The sequence below is a fragment of the Gavialis gangeticus genome, unplaced genomic scaffold, assembly GCF_001723915.1.
Source record: "Gavialis gangeticus isolate Ggan-Ray unplaced genomic scaffold, GavGan_comp1, whole genome shotgun sequence".
NCBI classification, from domain to species: Eukaryota; Metazoa; Chordata; order Crocodylia; family Gavialidae; genus Gavialis; species Gavialis gangeticus.
In genome coordinates this window covers 42,606,629-42,619,859 of record NW_017729025.1, presented here as the reverse complement: position 1 = coordinate 42,619,859, position 13,231 = coordinate 42,606,629, and the positions used below count along the sequence as shown (strand labels likewise).

Here is a 13,231-nt window from a genome sequence, read left to right as displayed (position 1 = left end):
GCTCTAGGTGCTTCACAGTAAATTCCTTAAGGACCTGCTCCATGATGTTAGTAGGGATGAGTCTTGCAGATTGGGGTGGAGGAGGGAGATTCTTCCTCTCTATTCAGCACTGATAAGGCCTCACCTGGAGTACTATGTCCAGTTTTGGGCCCCATACTTTAAGAGGATGTGACCAGATTGGAAAGAGCCTGGTTTAGAGCAACAAAATGATTAGGGATCTGGGAAGCAAGACTTATGAGTAGGGATCTACTCAATTCACAATTTCACAGTTTTCATGGAAACTGCAAAAAAAAAGCGGTTTCTGTGATCACAAGACAAATTCTCTGCAATTCTGCACAGAATCACTGGGGGAAAAAAACTTACTAGTTTTTACTTACACCAGCCAAGATGAGAACTGCCGCCTCCTCCCTCTGCCGCTGACTGGCTGAGAGAGCTGCCTTTTGTGTGGCCCCACCCCTCTCCACCAATCATTGGCACAGGGCGGGGCCACATGAAGGGCAAGCCTCTCCACCAGTTAGTGGTGAGGGGTGGGGCCGCTGGGGCCTCTTGACCAATCAGCAGCAGGGGAGAAGGGGCTTGCCATGAAAAGGCTGTGAAAATAGCACTGGGTACTGCAAGCAGTCTGCAATATTTGCTTCCCCCCTGCATGTTTTAAGTAGATCCCTACTTATGAGGAAAGGCTGAAGCAGCTAGGGTTATTTAGTCCAGACAAGAAAAGACTGAGGCAGGATTTGATAACAGCCTTCAAATACCTAAAGGGCACTAACAGAGAAGATGAAGATGGTCTTTTATCTGTGGCCATAGGGGACAAGACTAGGAGCAATGCTCTAAAGCTGCATCAGATTAAATTTAGGTTGGAGATTCGGAGGAATTTTCTGACTATGATTTTGGTCAAGTAGTGGAAAAGTCTACCTTGAGAAATTGTGGAATTTCCAACCCTGGACATTTTCAAGAGCGAGATAGACACTTGGCTTGGATGTTTTCATTAGGGATGATCCTGTCTGGAGCAGGTGGCTGGATTAGAGGACCTTGTAAGGTCCCTTCCAGCCCTACTTTCTTATGATCTTTCCAGGTGTTGAGTTCTATAATTCCCTGTATTCTCCTCCTCTTTCCTAAAGATGGACGTTATATTTTCTTTTTCCAGTCATCCAGGACCTCAGTCATAGAAGTAATGAAAACTGGGGCCAGTTAAGATACCAATAAAGGAAAAAAGGAGAGGAGGCCTTCCACAGTAAACTAACTCTTCATATTCTGAGAAAAGAGATGGCTAGTTCTTGGGTGTTAACTTGAGTAAGAGAAGTTACATCCCTACTCTCAAGGTGAAGCACCTTGAATTGGGGGATTTAAAAAACAAAATACTTTAAAAATTAAATGTTTAAGTGTATTGTATATTTCTACACTTAAGAACAATCTTTTTCTTCACAATGCTTTACCTTCTTTCTTAAAGTTATGAGTATTAGAGGGAATAACACATTTCATATAGTGTAGGTGTACTGGAGACTTGCAGGATCCACTTATTGGTTACTGTCAGCCTCTGACATCACAGAGCATGTGAGATGTGTTTTTTTCTATTTATGACTGCATACCTTGTCATGTGGTGTTACTTGCACACAGTACTGCCATAACTTGCCAAGTAAACATGCATAACATTTCAGATTCTCATGAGAGCTACAGGTGAGAGAAAGAAAACAGGAATGAGACCTATTTATTAGTTGAGCCCTTGACTACAGTCACATGTTACTGGAAATTCAGTGTGAATTTTTAAAAGCAGTATTAAGTAGAGCAAATACGGTATGTTTATTCAGGAACGGAATCTTTATTAAAATATTTAGACTTACTGGAGGTTTAAGTTCAGTATACGATGCTAAATTATATCAACTTCTGTTGCCTGAAAAGATTATATTGTACATCATTTGGTGTAATGGAAATAATCCCAAATTAATCATTAAAAACAAGTTGTGTTTTAGTCCAGCCTAAATTTTCTAGGTTAAAGAAAGAGGTATTTGGGTGGAATGTAAAGGCCCATGAAAAGGATGGACTTGATTATCTAATGGTCCTTAAATGTTATAAATCAATATAAAACATAGTGGTCCTATGTGGTCATAGCATTTAAGTAACAGGGGAAGATCATTAAATTATGACAAAGTTGTATGCCATTTTCATTATAATGCTAAATAAATGTACTTTTCCAATGATCTGCTTGGCTGCCACAAATTCAGGCTACTACTAACAGCCTAAGTCAACCTTTGTACATTAAAGAAAACATGCTGTACTGTGTCAGCATTTATATTCCTTCTCTTCTAATTGCTTGGTATTTTTGTTAAAGGGAGTGAATACCCAACAACTGCGATTCTGAGATATGGTCCAGCAAGCCCATTTAAAGGACACTTAAGTACTAAGAGTAATGGTAAGCAAAGGGCATGATTTCATAAAAGGGTTTGCATGATTGTCTTATATATTTTTTAAATATTTTTTCATGGAAACTTTTAACTTGAAGTTTTGTTTTCCAGAAGTTTTAACAGGAATGATTTGCAAATTTACTTGACTTTGATAAAGAACTTCTCTTTATATCTAACAAGAAGGTTTTAAACATCCTTGTGCTTTTGTTGGCTAGGATGTCTACTGTCCAATAAAGTAAACAAATGCTTTATTTTATCATTAAGCATAGCTCTATAGTTATTTCCTGTCAAGTATTGTCTTAGTAGAATGAGGAACACAGCATACTAATATGATATTGAGTTTGTTTCCGTTCAGAAAAGAAAGACAGAAACTGCCTCCCATTCAGCGGAGCACTTTAGCATGTTTAAGAACTTTTAAATTTGCAAGTAACCCCATCTCTGTTATGTAAACTCTGTAAGCTAAACTTTTCTAAACTGTGGGGATTTCTTGGGCCTGTCTAACCTAGAAGTTTTGTGCCCCAAAGAAATCTTAAAAAGTAGCAATTTAGACTTTGGGAACCCTGTAAATTGTTGACCATGTTGAACGCCCACTAACGTGAGCACCTTTCAGTTTAGGATGTTACTCCAAAAGCCCTGAATTTAGAAATTTATCTTTTCAACATAGATTTGTAACATCTCTAATAACTCTAACAATATGAATGATATTTTCCTGCAAGCCCTATCTTGGGGGTTGGTAGGTAAGTGAGTTGGGGGAGAAAACTGCTTTAAATATATGATATTGATAAAATATACACATTCTGTTATTTATTCACAATAAAACATTGTTTAAAAGTGTTATTTCTGCCCTTGTACAATCACAGACTATCTGTTCTTTCAACAGCTACGTCTGAATGAGATAGAAATGATGGGGGGAAAAATGAGTTTTAGTAACTCAACATTTTAGATATAAAATCCTACCAAGGCAGCTTGTTAATGTGGATGAAAGAAAATGTGTGGGGATGATGAGTAGCAAGACAGCTGAACTTGAGATTCTCATGCTCTGCAAGCCAGCCTTTAAAGGGAGGAGACAGCACACTCTTCTGAGCACAGCCTGCAGTGTGCTTTCTTTAGAGCAGTGATTCTCAACTAGGGTACTGTGGCAGTCAGTTCACAAAAGTTAGGGTGTGTTGCTTGGAGTCTAACAAGGTTGAGAACCTTTTTTTTACAGTTTACAGGAATCAGAATGAGTGCTTGGACACAGAGGAAGGAGAAAGGGTAGCAAGAGGAAATGAAATCTTTGAATGAAAACCTCAGTACCCTCTCCCCTGTTTCTGAAATGGACTCTTTGGAAAGATGTAACCTTGATGCATATCCAGCCTGAAGTTGGCAGGGCAAAGGCAAGAGCAAGTCAATCTTGGATATCTTGTGACCTTCACTATCTAACATTGACTGCTGTGTGGGCAGCTCTTGCTTGGAATAGTGTTTGGGTTTGAACTACACAATAACTACTTTCCTTTTAAGCATTTTTACACCAGGTTTTATAATACTCATGAATGTGTTTTAATTTTACAGCTTTTTGCATTGATTCCTCTCGGAGCCTGTGTAAGCAGTACCTGATCAGGGATCACATGGTTGTTCATTATAACAAAATCCTTTCAGCCAAAGGTAAAAATGTCCATAAATGAGCCTTTTGAATCCAATTTGAGGTCCTTCATTCACTTTGCATTAGAATAGACCTGTCATAAGAATAGATGATTTGCATTGTAGAATTTCATTTTTTTCTGGTTCATTTCTTTTCTGACATCAGTTTGAGTAAAAGCTGCTTCATAATAATACAAAGCTGTGAAAATAAATTCAGTAACTGTGTATTGTTTGTTTTTATATGAATTTCCTTATTCATTATTCATTGGTGTGATTACAGCGTGTTTAATGCTACGTGCATTCATTTCACTTTTTAATTATTGATTTAAAGCAATAGAAAAGACAAAAGTATTATTTAAATGTGCAAATATCATAGCAAAAATAGATTAGTTGCTTTAGGAATAAACTTAGAAAATTTTCATCATTAAAAAGAAACAGCATAATCTTAAAAGTTGCTAAGCACTGGGAGATCACACTGAAGTTTTGAGTATTCAGGATTTGAAAATTGTCCTAAATGTTGATAAATGATGACATGTTATTAATTATTATTTTTACAGTAGTACAAATAACAGATGATCTTTACATATAAGTAAATTCTGATTCTCCAGTAACATTTTTCAAAGAACAAATGTTAAGGAAACCTGGCAATCCAGAGCAAAGGTTAGCTCCACACCTTCATTTTCGTCTGGTATAAGAATGAAAACACATGAGATGTATCAGGAAGATTGCTTTTGTCTGTGAAAAGACAAGGCTCATTTGGGGTGTCTGATAACACTGAGTTTATAAAGGAGGGAGGCAACCATTGTCTTTCCGTAGTGTAGATGTTGTTTCCTTATGAACTGAGAATCCAGCCCTCTGTCCTTTCTTCTCATCTCACCCCTGTGATTGTATCCTCTAGTCTTTTGCTTGTTATGGGATGAAGGTTAAAGGAAAGGTGGAAAATGACACTGCTTATCCTAAGTATCCTATGATCTCACCATGAGATCATAAGAACATCACGAATACGAAGTTAATAATTAAAAAAACACTAGCGTTAGTGGACAGGTCATGCTTAGGAAAATGACCCGGTAGCTTCAGTATATGATGTTAATGCATGTGCCTCATTTGCAATTATATTTCTTGAAAATATGATAGGAAGGAGAATATTGACTGTGCTGTCCATACCAATGCATTGCTAGTATACAAGTTAATGTAATTTAGCCAAGAACTTCTCTTTCTCCCTTGGATCTCTGCCAAGATTCTTGCTCCTACAGCATTCTTCCAAAGATGGTATGCTATCCTGATTAGTACTTTACAGAAATATACTAGCGTCAGTCAGATGAGAAATAAGGTTCACATTTTTATCAATGTGGGTAATAAACCATTGGAACAATTTTCCTAGGATTGTCACCTTATAATCTGTTAATCACGTTATTCTGCATTGCGTTATTATCCACTTTTTCTTACTAACCATGTAATTGCATTATTTAATTTTTTTATAAATTTAACATTTCAGGATTGCATGAAATTAGGGGCATTGGGGGCAGACAGTTTATTAATAACAAATGTACCTTCTGCTGCCAGCTGACAGGCAGAGCTGCCTTCAGTCCCAGGTCTGCTCGCTTGTAACTCCTTTGTCCAATTTGTCACTTCGTCTTCCATTTTTGTCAGTGCCCTGGGGTTTCTGGGAGTTACAGTCCAAACTGCACTCAGCATGATTCTGTAGGACTGCTCCCCCAGTTGTCACACATCCAATCAGCCATCATTTTTCTTACATCACCTTTCAATAAGCTTTGAATATTAATAATGGAAATAGTTTCTTGTCGGTCTGTGATTGTGAGGTAAAATCAATGTTTATCAATGTTTACCAATAAAAAATGAATCCTGTCAAGTCTACCCAGGCAGTAAAGTAAAGGAATGTATTGTGGCCTTCATTCTCACTGAAATGCAGGTTTCTGCGCAAAAAGTCTTTAATTTTGCATGCTAGATGTTGCACAAGTAGCCTGCTTGTGAATGCAAATACGTTCTGGGAGTAGGGATTTTTACAGTCTGCTTTGCATGGTATCTTCACATGCACAACATTTTCATGTTCTTCTGCCAGTTGAAATGCAGCTGATCCCAAGTACCCTACCTTGTATTGCATTTTTTATGTTTTTGTACCAAGGTGTAATTCAGATTTCCAACAAGCCTTTTCTAGCTCCTGAAACTGTGCTCTTTCCACTTAAATGACATGAAATAAATATTTAACTCCTGTCTTTTGTGCAACTTTAGTATGTTTCTACAAAGATTAAATAATTATTAAATTTTTAAATATTTTTATCATGCCCTTATGCAAGATTGCTTATAAACATTAAAGAATCAAGTGAAAAATAGGTTACAAAGCTATGCTTCACATCATTTTTAAGTCACATACTAGAGTATGAAGTGGAAGTTAATTAGCAGTGGTCGTGTTTACACATGCATTAAGGAGGTTTTCCTAATGTGCATTAGGTTTGGTACCTCCAGGCATTTATAGATGTACTCTGGAAGGCAGCATGGGGGTGAGGGGAGAGGGCAGGGTGTGCGAACTTTAATTAACTCAGCTCCAAATCTGTGCTAATTAAAAGTGCCCAGAGCATCATGTGTATCAGCATCCCTGTGCTAAAAAATGGCAGCAGGGTGCTTTGAACTAAAGTTTGTTGAACGAGCTTTAAAGTGCCCCATTGCCACTTTTCAGTGTTGGGATGCTGATACACATGATGCTGGAGTCTGCTGGACACGGTAATTACCACACTCTAGGAGACTTGATTATTCTTAATCAAATCTGGTCTGACTTAATCAAGTCTGCTCTGACGTGCTGTAATTACGGTGTGTCGAAACAATCTCCCTGCACATGTATAGGAGTTCTCTAATGTGAAGTACTAAACAAATGCGCATTAGGCTGCCCTATTGTGTGGTAACAGATGTGCAGTGTTTAAGTGATGCTTAATGTGCAGTAGCCTATTTTACTGTGCATTAGCACAAAAGCACAGTTTTTTACGACACACTTTAATGTGCAGTAAAATAGGCTACTGCACTTTAAAGTGCATGTGTAGACATGCCCACTATGTTTAAAATTTAATATACATAATACTAAGAAAAGAAAAAAAACTGTAGGTTTTTGTTGTTTCTCATCACTGTAGCTCAGGCTCACTTTTTGTGACAGAAACTGATTATTAGCGTTCCAATTCTGTAATTGTTAATGCTTATGCTTTAAGCACATAAAGCACAACTGAAATTATCAGCTTTTTTCATGCTTAAAGTTAAGTAGTTAAGTGTTTGCTGGATTGGAATCTACCTAATGGAAGGAAGACATTCCTTTCCTGCACCTCCCTGAATATGCATTATATTCTGCCATCTTCTGGTCCTTCTCAGAGAAGGTTTTGTAAATGGTAATGCCTATATTCCTCCTTATCCAAGCATCACTACACATATCCTTAGGGTTTGCTTTAAAGATGGGAATATTTAAGCTTTTATATCCATTAAAGCCTAAAGTCAACAAATATATTTTATTAACTGCATTGCATTGGGGAGCAATAACTTCAGGTATACAGCTACAGGCAGTGTTGTGTTTTAATTAAATTGTTTTCCATAATAGCAAACATATAGAAGTGTGTACAGAGAATGCTTATTTAAATGCTCAGCATCAAGCTTTTTTCTTTGGCATTTAACTGAATCCTTTAAAACAAGCCCACTGATTTGATTACATAGTAAACACATTTAAAGAACAGACAAACTGCTAAGCTTTAATTGAATAATCCTTCTTTCAGAGCTGTTTTGAAGATATTTTGTTCTAACCATAGCTAATGCTAAGTAAAGGAAGTTGAATCACTCACTCCTTTTAATTTTGTGTTTATTTTCAGCTGCCGTAGACTGTTCCGTGCCAAAAAGCAGGTTGGCTAGCATCAAATGTAAGTATTTCTTTTGAGTTGTTAATTCTTATAAAGGTTTTAGAAAGTAGTGTTTTATTTGCTGTTAACAATTAGCCCTGGACTCTACAGCATCAAAATTTATGATAGGAGCCTCAGAAACACAAGAAAAATCCTTGTCCCTGGCAAAAATATAACACAATACAACACAAGTGAAAGCACAAATGAAAAAGGAAGGACATGGGAAGGGCAAGGTAATGATAAAAGATCACACAGTTACACAGTAAGGCACCTGCACAGCTGCATGATCCCTTAATACTTTTTATTTCCCATCTTTGAAACGCTCTGTAATAAATGTAATGTTAATGAAATATATCCAGTCAACTGTTGAGAGCTATGGAGATTGAAGTGGAGAGTGGCTGCATCACAAGGTGGAGTACTGCAGTGTTCTCTCTTCTTCCTCCCTGCCAATGTGGTGTAATCCTGACCTGAAGGCACCATACCTGGGATGGGGAGGAGATCCAATTTCTCTATGCCCTTACTTTCTTTGAGGCTTTCAGCAAAAGTGCCTGTTAACACCAGGTCTGAAGTTGGTTTTTGAATGTGGACAGCTGCCTGCCACGGGCGGAACCAGAATGAACCCTAATAGCTTGTTTCACAGAAAATATCTTATCTCCATCAGGCAGCGATAACTACTTCCCTGGGCCAAACTGCATTTATCGGCATTGGTAGTTGCGTCTTTTATGTCTAGGACTATTTGTAATGACAGAATATCTGTTGTAACAATAGAAGAAGCTGAAAAGTAATTCCTTTCAAATAATTAATTTACTGAGAACTGTACTAAATGAAGAGCATCAGTCAAAGTGGATGAATCACAGTGGCTCATTAGCAAAGATATTTCTCCTCTAACTGCACTATATCCTTTTCAAGTTAGACACTGCTGATTTTCTGTATTTTGTATTGTAATTAGTAACAAATGCTGAGATTATGTTAAGTTACATTCGGGTATTCATTGTGGATGGGAGGAAGCTGCAAAGTGCTTCTTCCTCTCAAGGTGGAATCCTGACTCTCTTCTTGTTTCTCAGTTTGTCTAATAAAAGAGATCACATCTGCCCAAAGAACCTTGCCCACTGATGTCCTTAGAGACCAAAACAGCTACAACCAAAGACCTTCTTCTTTGTACTTTGTCACAAGTCAGTGTTGGGGGGGGGAAGGGATATCTGGCCTGGTGAAGGGGAGTTCAAATTCTCTTCCAGCAGTAAAATTTCACTGGGGATGTTCTTGCCCAAGGGGTCTCAGCTATCTATAGCTCTACTGCCTGTTGTGTTCAAGGATGCAGTGTGGAGAAAAGCAGTGTCACTGGACATTACTACAGCTGTGGTAAGAGTTTCAGATCAGCTGTCCTCAGAACCACAGCTTGGGAGGTATGATTCCTTCTCTTGAGATCCAAGCTCTATCAAGAGCTTCTCTGTACCGATCTTGACAGTTTGACATTGGTGTAGGAAAGATTTACTATTACCTGCATGCCTTAACAAAGTAAGCCTTTGCTGTTACAGTTCTCTCTTGTTGCCTCTGCCTGGCCTTTTCCCTTCTCTGTCCCCATGTCCCATTGTTCTTTGAGCAAAGATGCATCTCACACCTTGTGTGGTAGTCAGGTCTTTCCAGACTCAGTTAATGCCCTGCTATTTTTATTTTTTTAAAACAACACTCCTGCACTAAGGACATAAGATATCATACATTTCACACTGGAGTATATTTTTCCAAATAATATGAGTTCATGCCACAGACTGTGACTGAGCATTAACCTTAACCTTAGCCAATAATTGTAATGACACTAGCAGGCATACTCCTGAGTGGGAAAGGTTTTACTTCAGATGGGCAACCTGGGTACAATCTGTTTTCCTTTCAGTTCATCTTACTCAGACCACTTTCTATGTATTCTGTCATGGTTACAGATAGGGCTGCTCGAAGCTTCAGTCGCTGATTTGATTCAGCAGAGATTCAGCTCAATTTGGTGGCCGAATCTCTGAATCCGAACCGAATCAGGAGACCCTTTAATCTCTCTGAATTGAATTGGAACCCTCCGAATCCAAAGACATGCGGAAAGATTCAACGATTTGGACATAGACACAGCTTTAAATGCTTTTTCTACATACCTCAAGGTACCAGGCAGCTCATGAATGCTGAGATTCTGGGGTGGATGGAGCATCCCACAGGAGCATGGGGGGGTCCCCAGCACACTCAGCAGCAGACCCAGAAGTGGACCATAAGCACTTTTGGTCCACTTCTGGGTCCCCCAGGGAGCGTGCAGGGGGTCCTCCACACTCCCCTGGCTTGGCAACTGGTGCCTCCTGGGTCTGGGGGGACACCCGGGGTCCCCTCGCAGCAGATCACCGAGCTGAGGAGACATGGGGGGCACCCCTGCGCACTTGGCGACAGACTCAGAAGTGGACCAGAAGTACTTCCGGTTCACTTCCGGGTTTGCTGCTGAGCACGCGGGCCTCCCCACCCCTGCACTCCTGTGGGACGCTCCATCCACCCCACCATTGCAGCATTCACGAACCGCACCTGGTACCTCGAGGTATGTCAAAAAAATATTTAAAGCTCTGTCTATGGCCAAATCACTGATTCTCTGAATCAGCAGCAAATCTTCAGATTCGGATTTGGCCTAATTTAATCAGGACAGTAATCCGACTCAACAAATCAAATCACTGTCCCTGATTTGGGCTGAATCCCAATTGAATATGGCCTGTTTTGCACAACCCTAATTATAGATACAGTATATATCTCTCTCCAGTGTATAATGCAAATGTTTCACTTTTGCTACTGCTGCTGTTTTTGCCTATCTTCTTAGTAAAAGCAGTATACTAAATCTTCAATAAATTGCTCTTTCATCTTAGTTTCAAAGGGGGCTGAAACTAGCTTATTTGTATCTCATTAGAACATGCAGAAAATCTCATCTTGCCAACACAACTGGAACAAGAAGTTTCTTAGTTACAGCAGAAAAACATTTTTAGACAAGCAAGAAAAATGAATACTTTCAGTTGGAATATCTGGAAATGTTTTTTACAAACCTTATGTTCAAGCCCTGTAGCTAAGGCCCGGACTTATCACGTACTACTGGGCTCTCCAGTTTCTAAGTGTCCAGGGGCCACATGCCCCTGGGCTACACTAGCGGGGACTATTCACTCCACTGGCTGTACCAGCAGGGGTCATGGACGCCCAGGCCACATGCCACACTCCCTTCTCCACTGCAGTGCATACCCACATGGATGCCCCTCCTAAGCTACAACCCTGCACAGATACCCCTTCCCCCACAACCGCACCATACACCTCCAGCCTCACACTGAGTTCCCTGTGTCATGTTTCATTGCTGCCAAGGGCAGGTGCAGAGTACAGTGGCCAAAGGAAGAAGGGGGAACTAGGAGACTCTAGCTAGGGTGATCATATGTTCGGCTTTAGCTGGGACAATCCCGGATTTTGGAGGCTGGTCCTGGTTGGCTGATGTGAATTAAAATGAGCATCCCAGAAACCTAGGGGTGCAGGGCACAGTTTGATGGGGAGGTGAAGAGGTGCAGAGTGGCACAGTGCACCAGGTAGGCAGGGGGGCATTGCTTGCCCACCGTACCACCCCACCCCACTCCCACCTCTGCCTGCAGCAACACCACTGATTTGCGCGGAGGGTGGGGGCGGATAATGTCCCAGATGTCGCAGATGTCCTTATGATCAGCTTAACTCTAGCTGCCAGAGCAGGGGAAGTGGTGTGATTGTGTGGAAGCCCAGACGGCTGCAACTTAACCCATTAGGGGCTGCCAGCTGGACAGCCTGGACCTGTAATAAATTTAGCTCATCTCATTTCTAAAATAGGATTTAATTTTAAAATAATCTGCAACTCAAGAATTGGTGGGTTGTTCATGACAATCTTAGGTTTATAACTAAAATGTGAGCGTTTCCCTTCCCTCAGCCTTTCACCGTTCTGAACCTCCTACATTCTGAATCCTGTGATATTGCTGCTTTTTTGGATCCAGCTATGTTTTAACATATGGCTTGAATTGATTTTTAATTATTTTAATTAAATGGATAGTGCAGTTATGAGCTGTGACGATGAATTTGTCACATTTCAAAAATCTGTTAACAAAAATTATGTTGAATGCACCATAAAACTGGGCTTCCTTAACATCCCAGTTGGTATTACTCCTCTGCCCCAACCTTCAGCTTTTGTTTCTTAAACAGCTTTTATTTAGTAATTTCTGTAACAAAAAGATGAGAGAACTTGCTGAGTGAAAGACTGAAAGCAAGGGTTTCTTGCAAGTTAATGTAAGTTTAATTATATTAAAATATCACCCCATACTGCTTTATGTATAATTTTGCAGCCATGTGAGATGTTCTTCATATTTTTCATGTGAGATTATAGCACTTTGTGTAGCCAGATACTTATTACTTTTGCAACAAGATAGCTCGGCCCCTTTCAAGGTTTATGTGCTTTCTATGAATTGCTGAGCAACTCTGAACATCTGACCTTGATAGTTTAAGGCTCTCAGTGCCTCAGAATCAGAGCTAGAGGTTGCAGCTGGTGTGCTTAAAGACAGCGATGAAACTTTTTTGGCTCTTGTTTTTTCTCTAATGCCATCATTCTCAACCAGGGTGCTGTGGGGTTACCACTGTTAGGTGTGAAAATACCATTTACAAAATAAACACAGGTTTCAAAAAAGGAATCCATGGTGTTAACAATGTTTTGCCCTGCTGTGGTCCTTTTTATTTCTTTTCAACAGAAAAATTGCTTTATTATTTTTCCATAGCCAAAAAATGGGTGAGACCCAACAGTTGGCATTTTCCAAGAGGTACCTTGAGTCTAAAAAGGTTGAGAATCGCTGCTGTAATGGTTCCCCTTAAATGATCCTGTTAGATTACATGCAGTCCTTTACTCCAGAACTCATTATCTGATGTTGTAATTCAGGGTTGCTCCCCACCTTCACTGCATGCCACACTACGCAGAGTCCCTGGGTCCTCTGAGTCCCCTGACTGCAGATTCCCTTGGCAGCTGTGTCATCCTGCCTCTCCTTGCCCTCAGGCAGGAGCAAGAAGCAGAAGCTGGAGGTGGGAGAGAGAACCCAGAGACTCTGGCAGTTACAACAGAAGTTGGAGCAGTGGGGAGAGCGGTTTCTGGACCAGAAGCCCAGGGGCTTCAGCATAAGCCCATGTGGCCCCCCCAGCCACCCATTGGATAGCCCTGTCATAATGTATCAGAAATTCAACTGCTTTCCAGCATGTCATGTCTTTTGTTAATTTAGGTATCCAGCTTTGAGTTCTCCATCTTCCAGTTTTTGACTACCTTGTGGGTATTTC

The 13,231-nt window shown here is 40.0% G+C and overlaps 1 protein-coding gene across 3 annotated transcripts in view; it reads left to right on the top strand.

Annotated features, from left to right (window-relative positions):
- The first annotated feature begins 984 nt into the window (after positions 1 to 984).
- SPATA7 (spermatogenesis associated 7) overlaps positions 985 to 13,231 on the top strand; it is a 72,065-nt gene continuing 59,818 nt past the window's right edge. The window contains exons 1-4 of one of the 3 annotated variants that reach the window (XM_019518689.1): positions 985 to 1,319; positions 2,327 to 2,407; positions 3,951 to 4,043; positions 7,880 to 7,927. In XM_019518689.1, coding sequence (XP_019374234.1) covers positions 4,007 to 4,043; positions 7,880 to 7,927 — 85 coding nt within the window. In that variant the 5' untranslated portion in view covers positions 985 to 1,319; positions 2,327 to 2,407; positions 3,951 to 4,006. Of the gene's footprint in view, positions 1,320 to 1,394; positions 1,675 to 2,326; positions 2,408 to 3,950; positions 4,044 to 7,879; positions 7,928 to 13,231 lie in introns of those variants that run through there. The other 2 variants (XM_019518687.1, XM_019518688.1) reach the window with 2 other exon arrangements.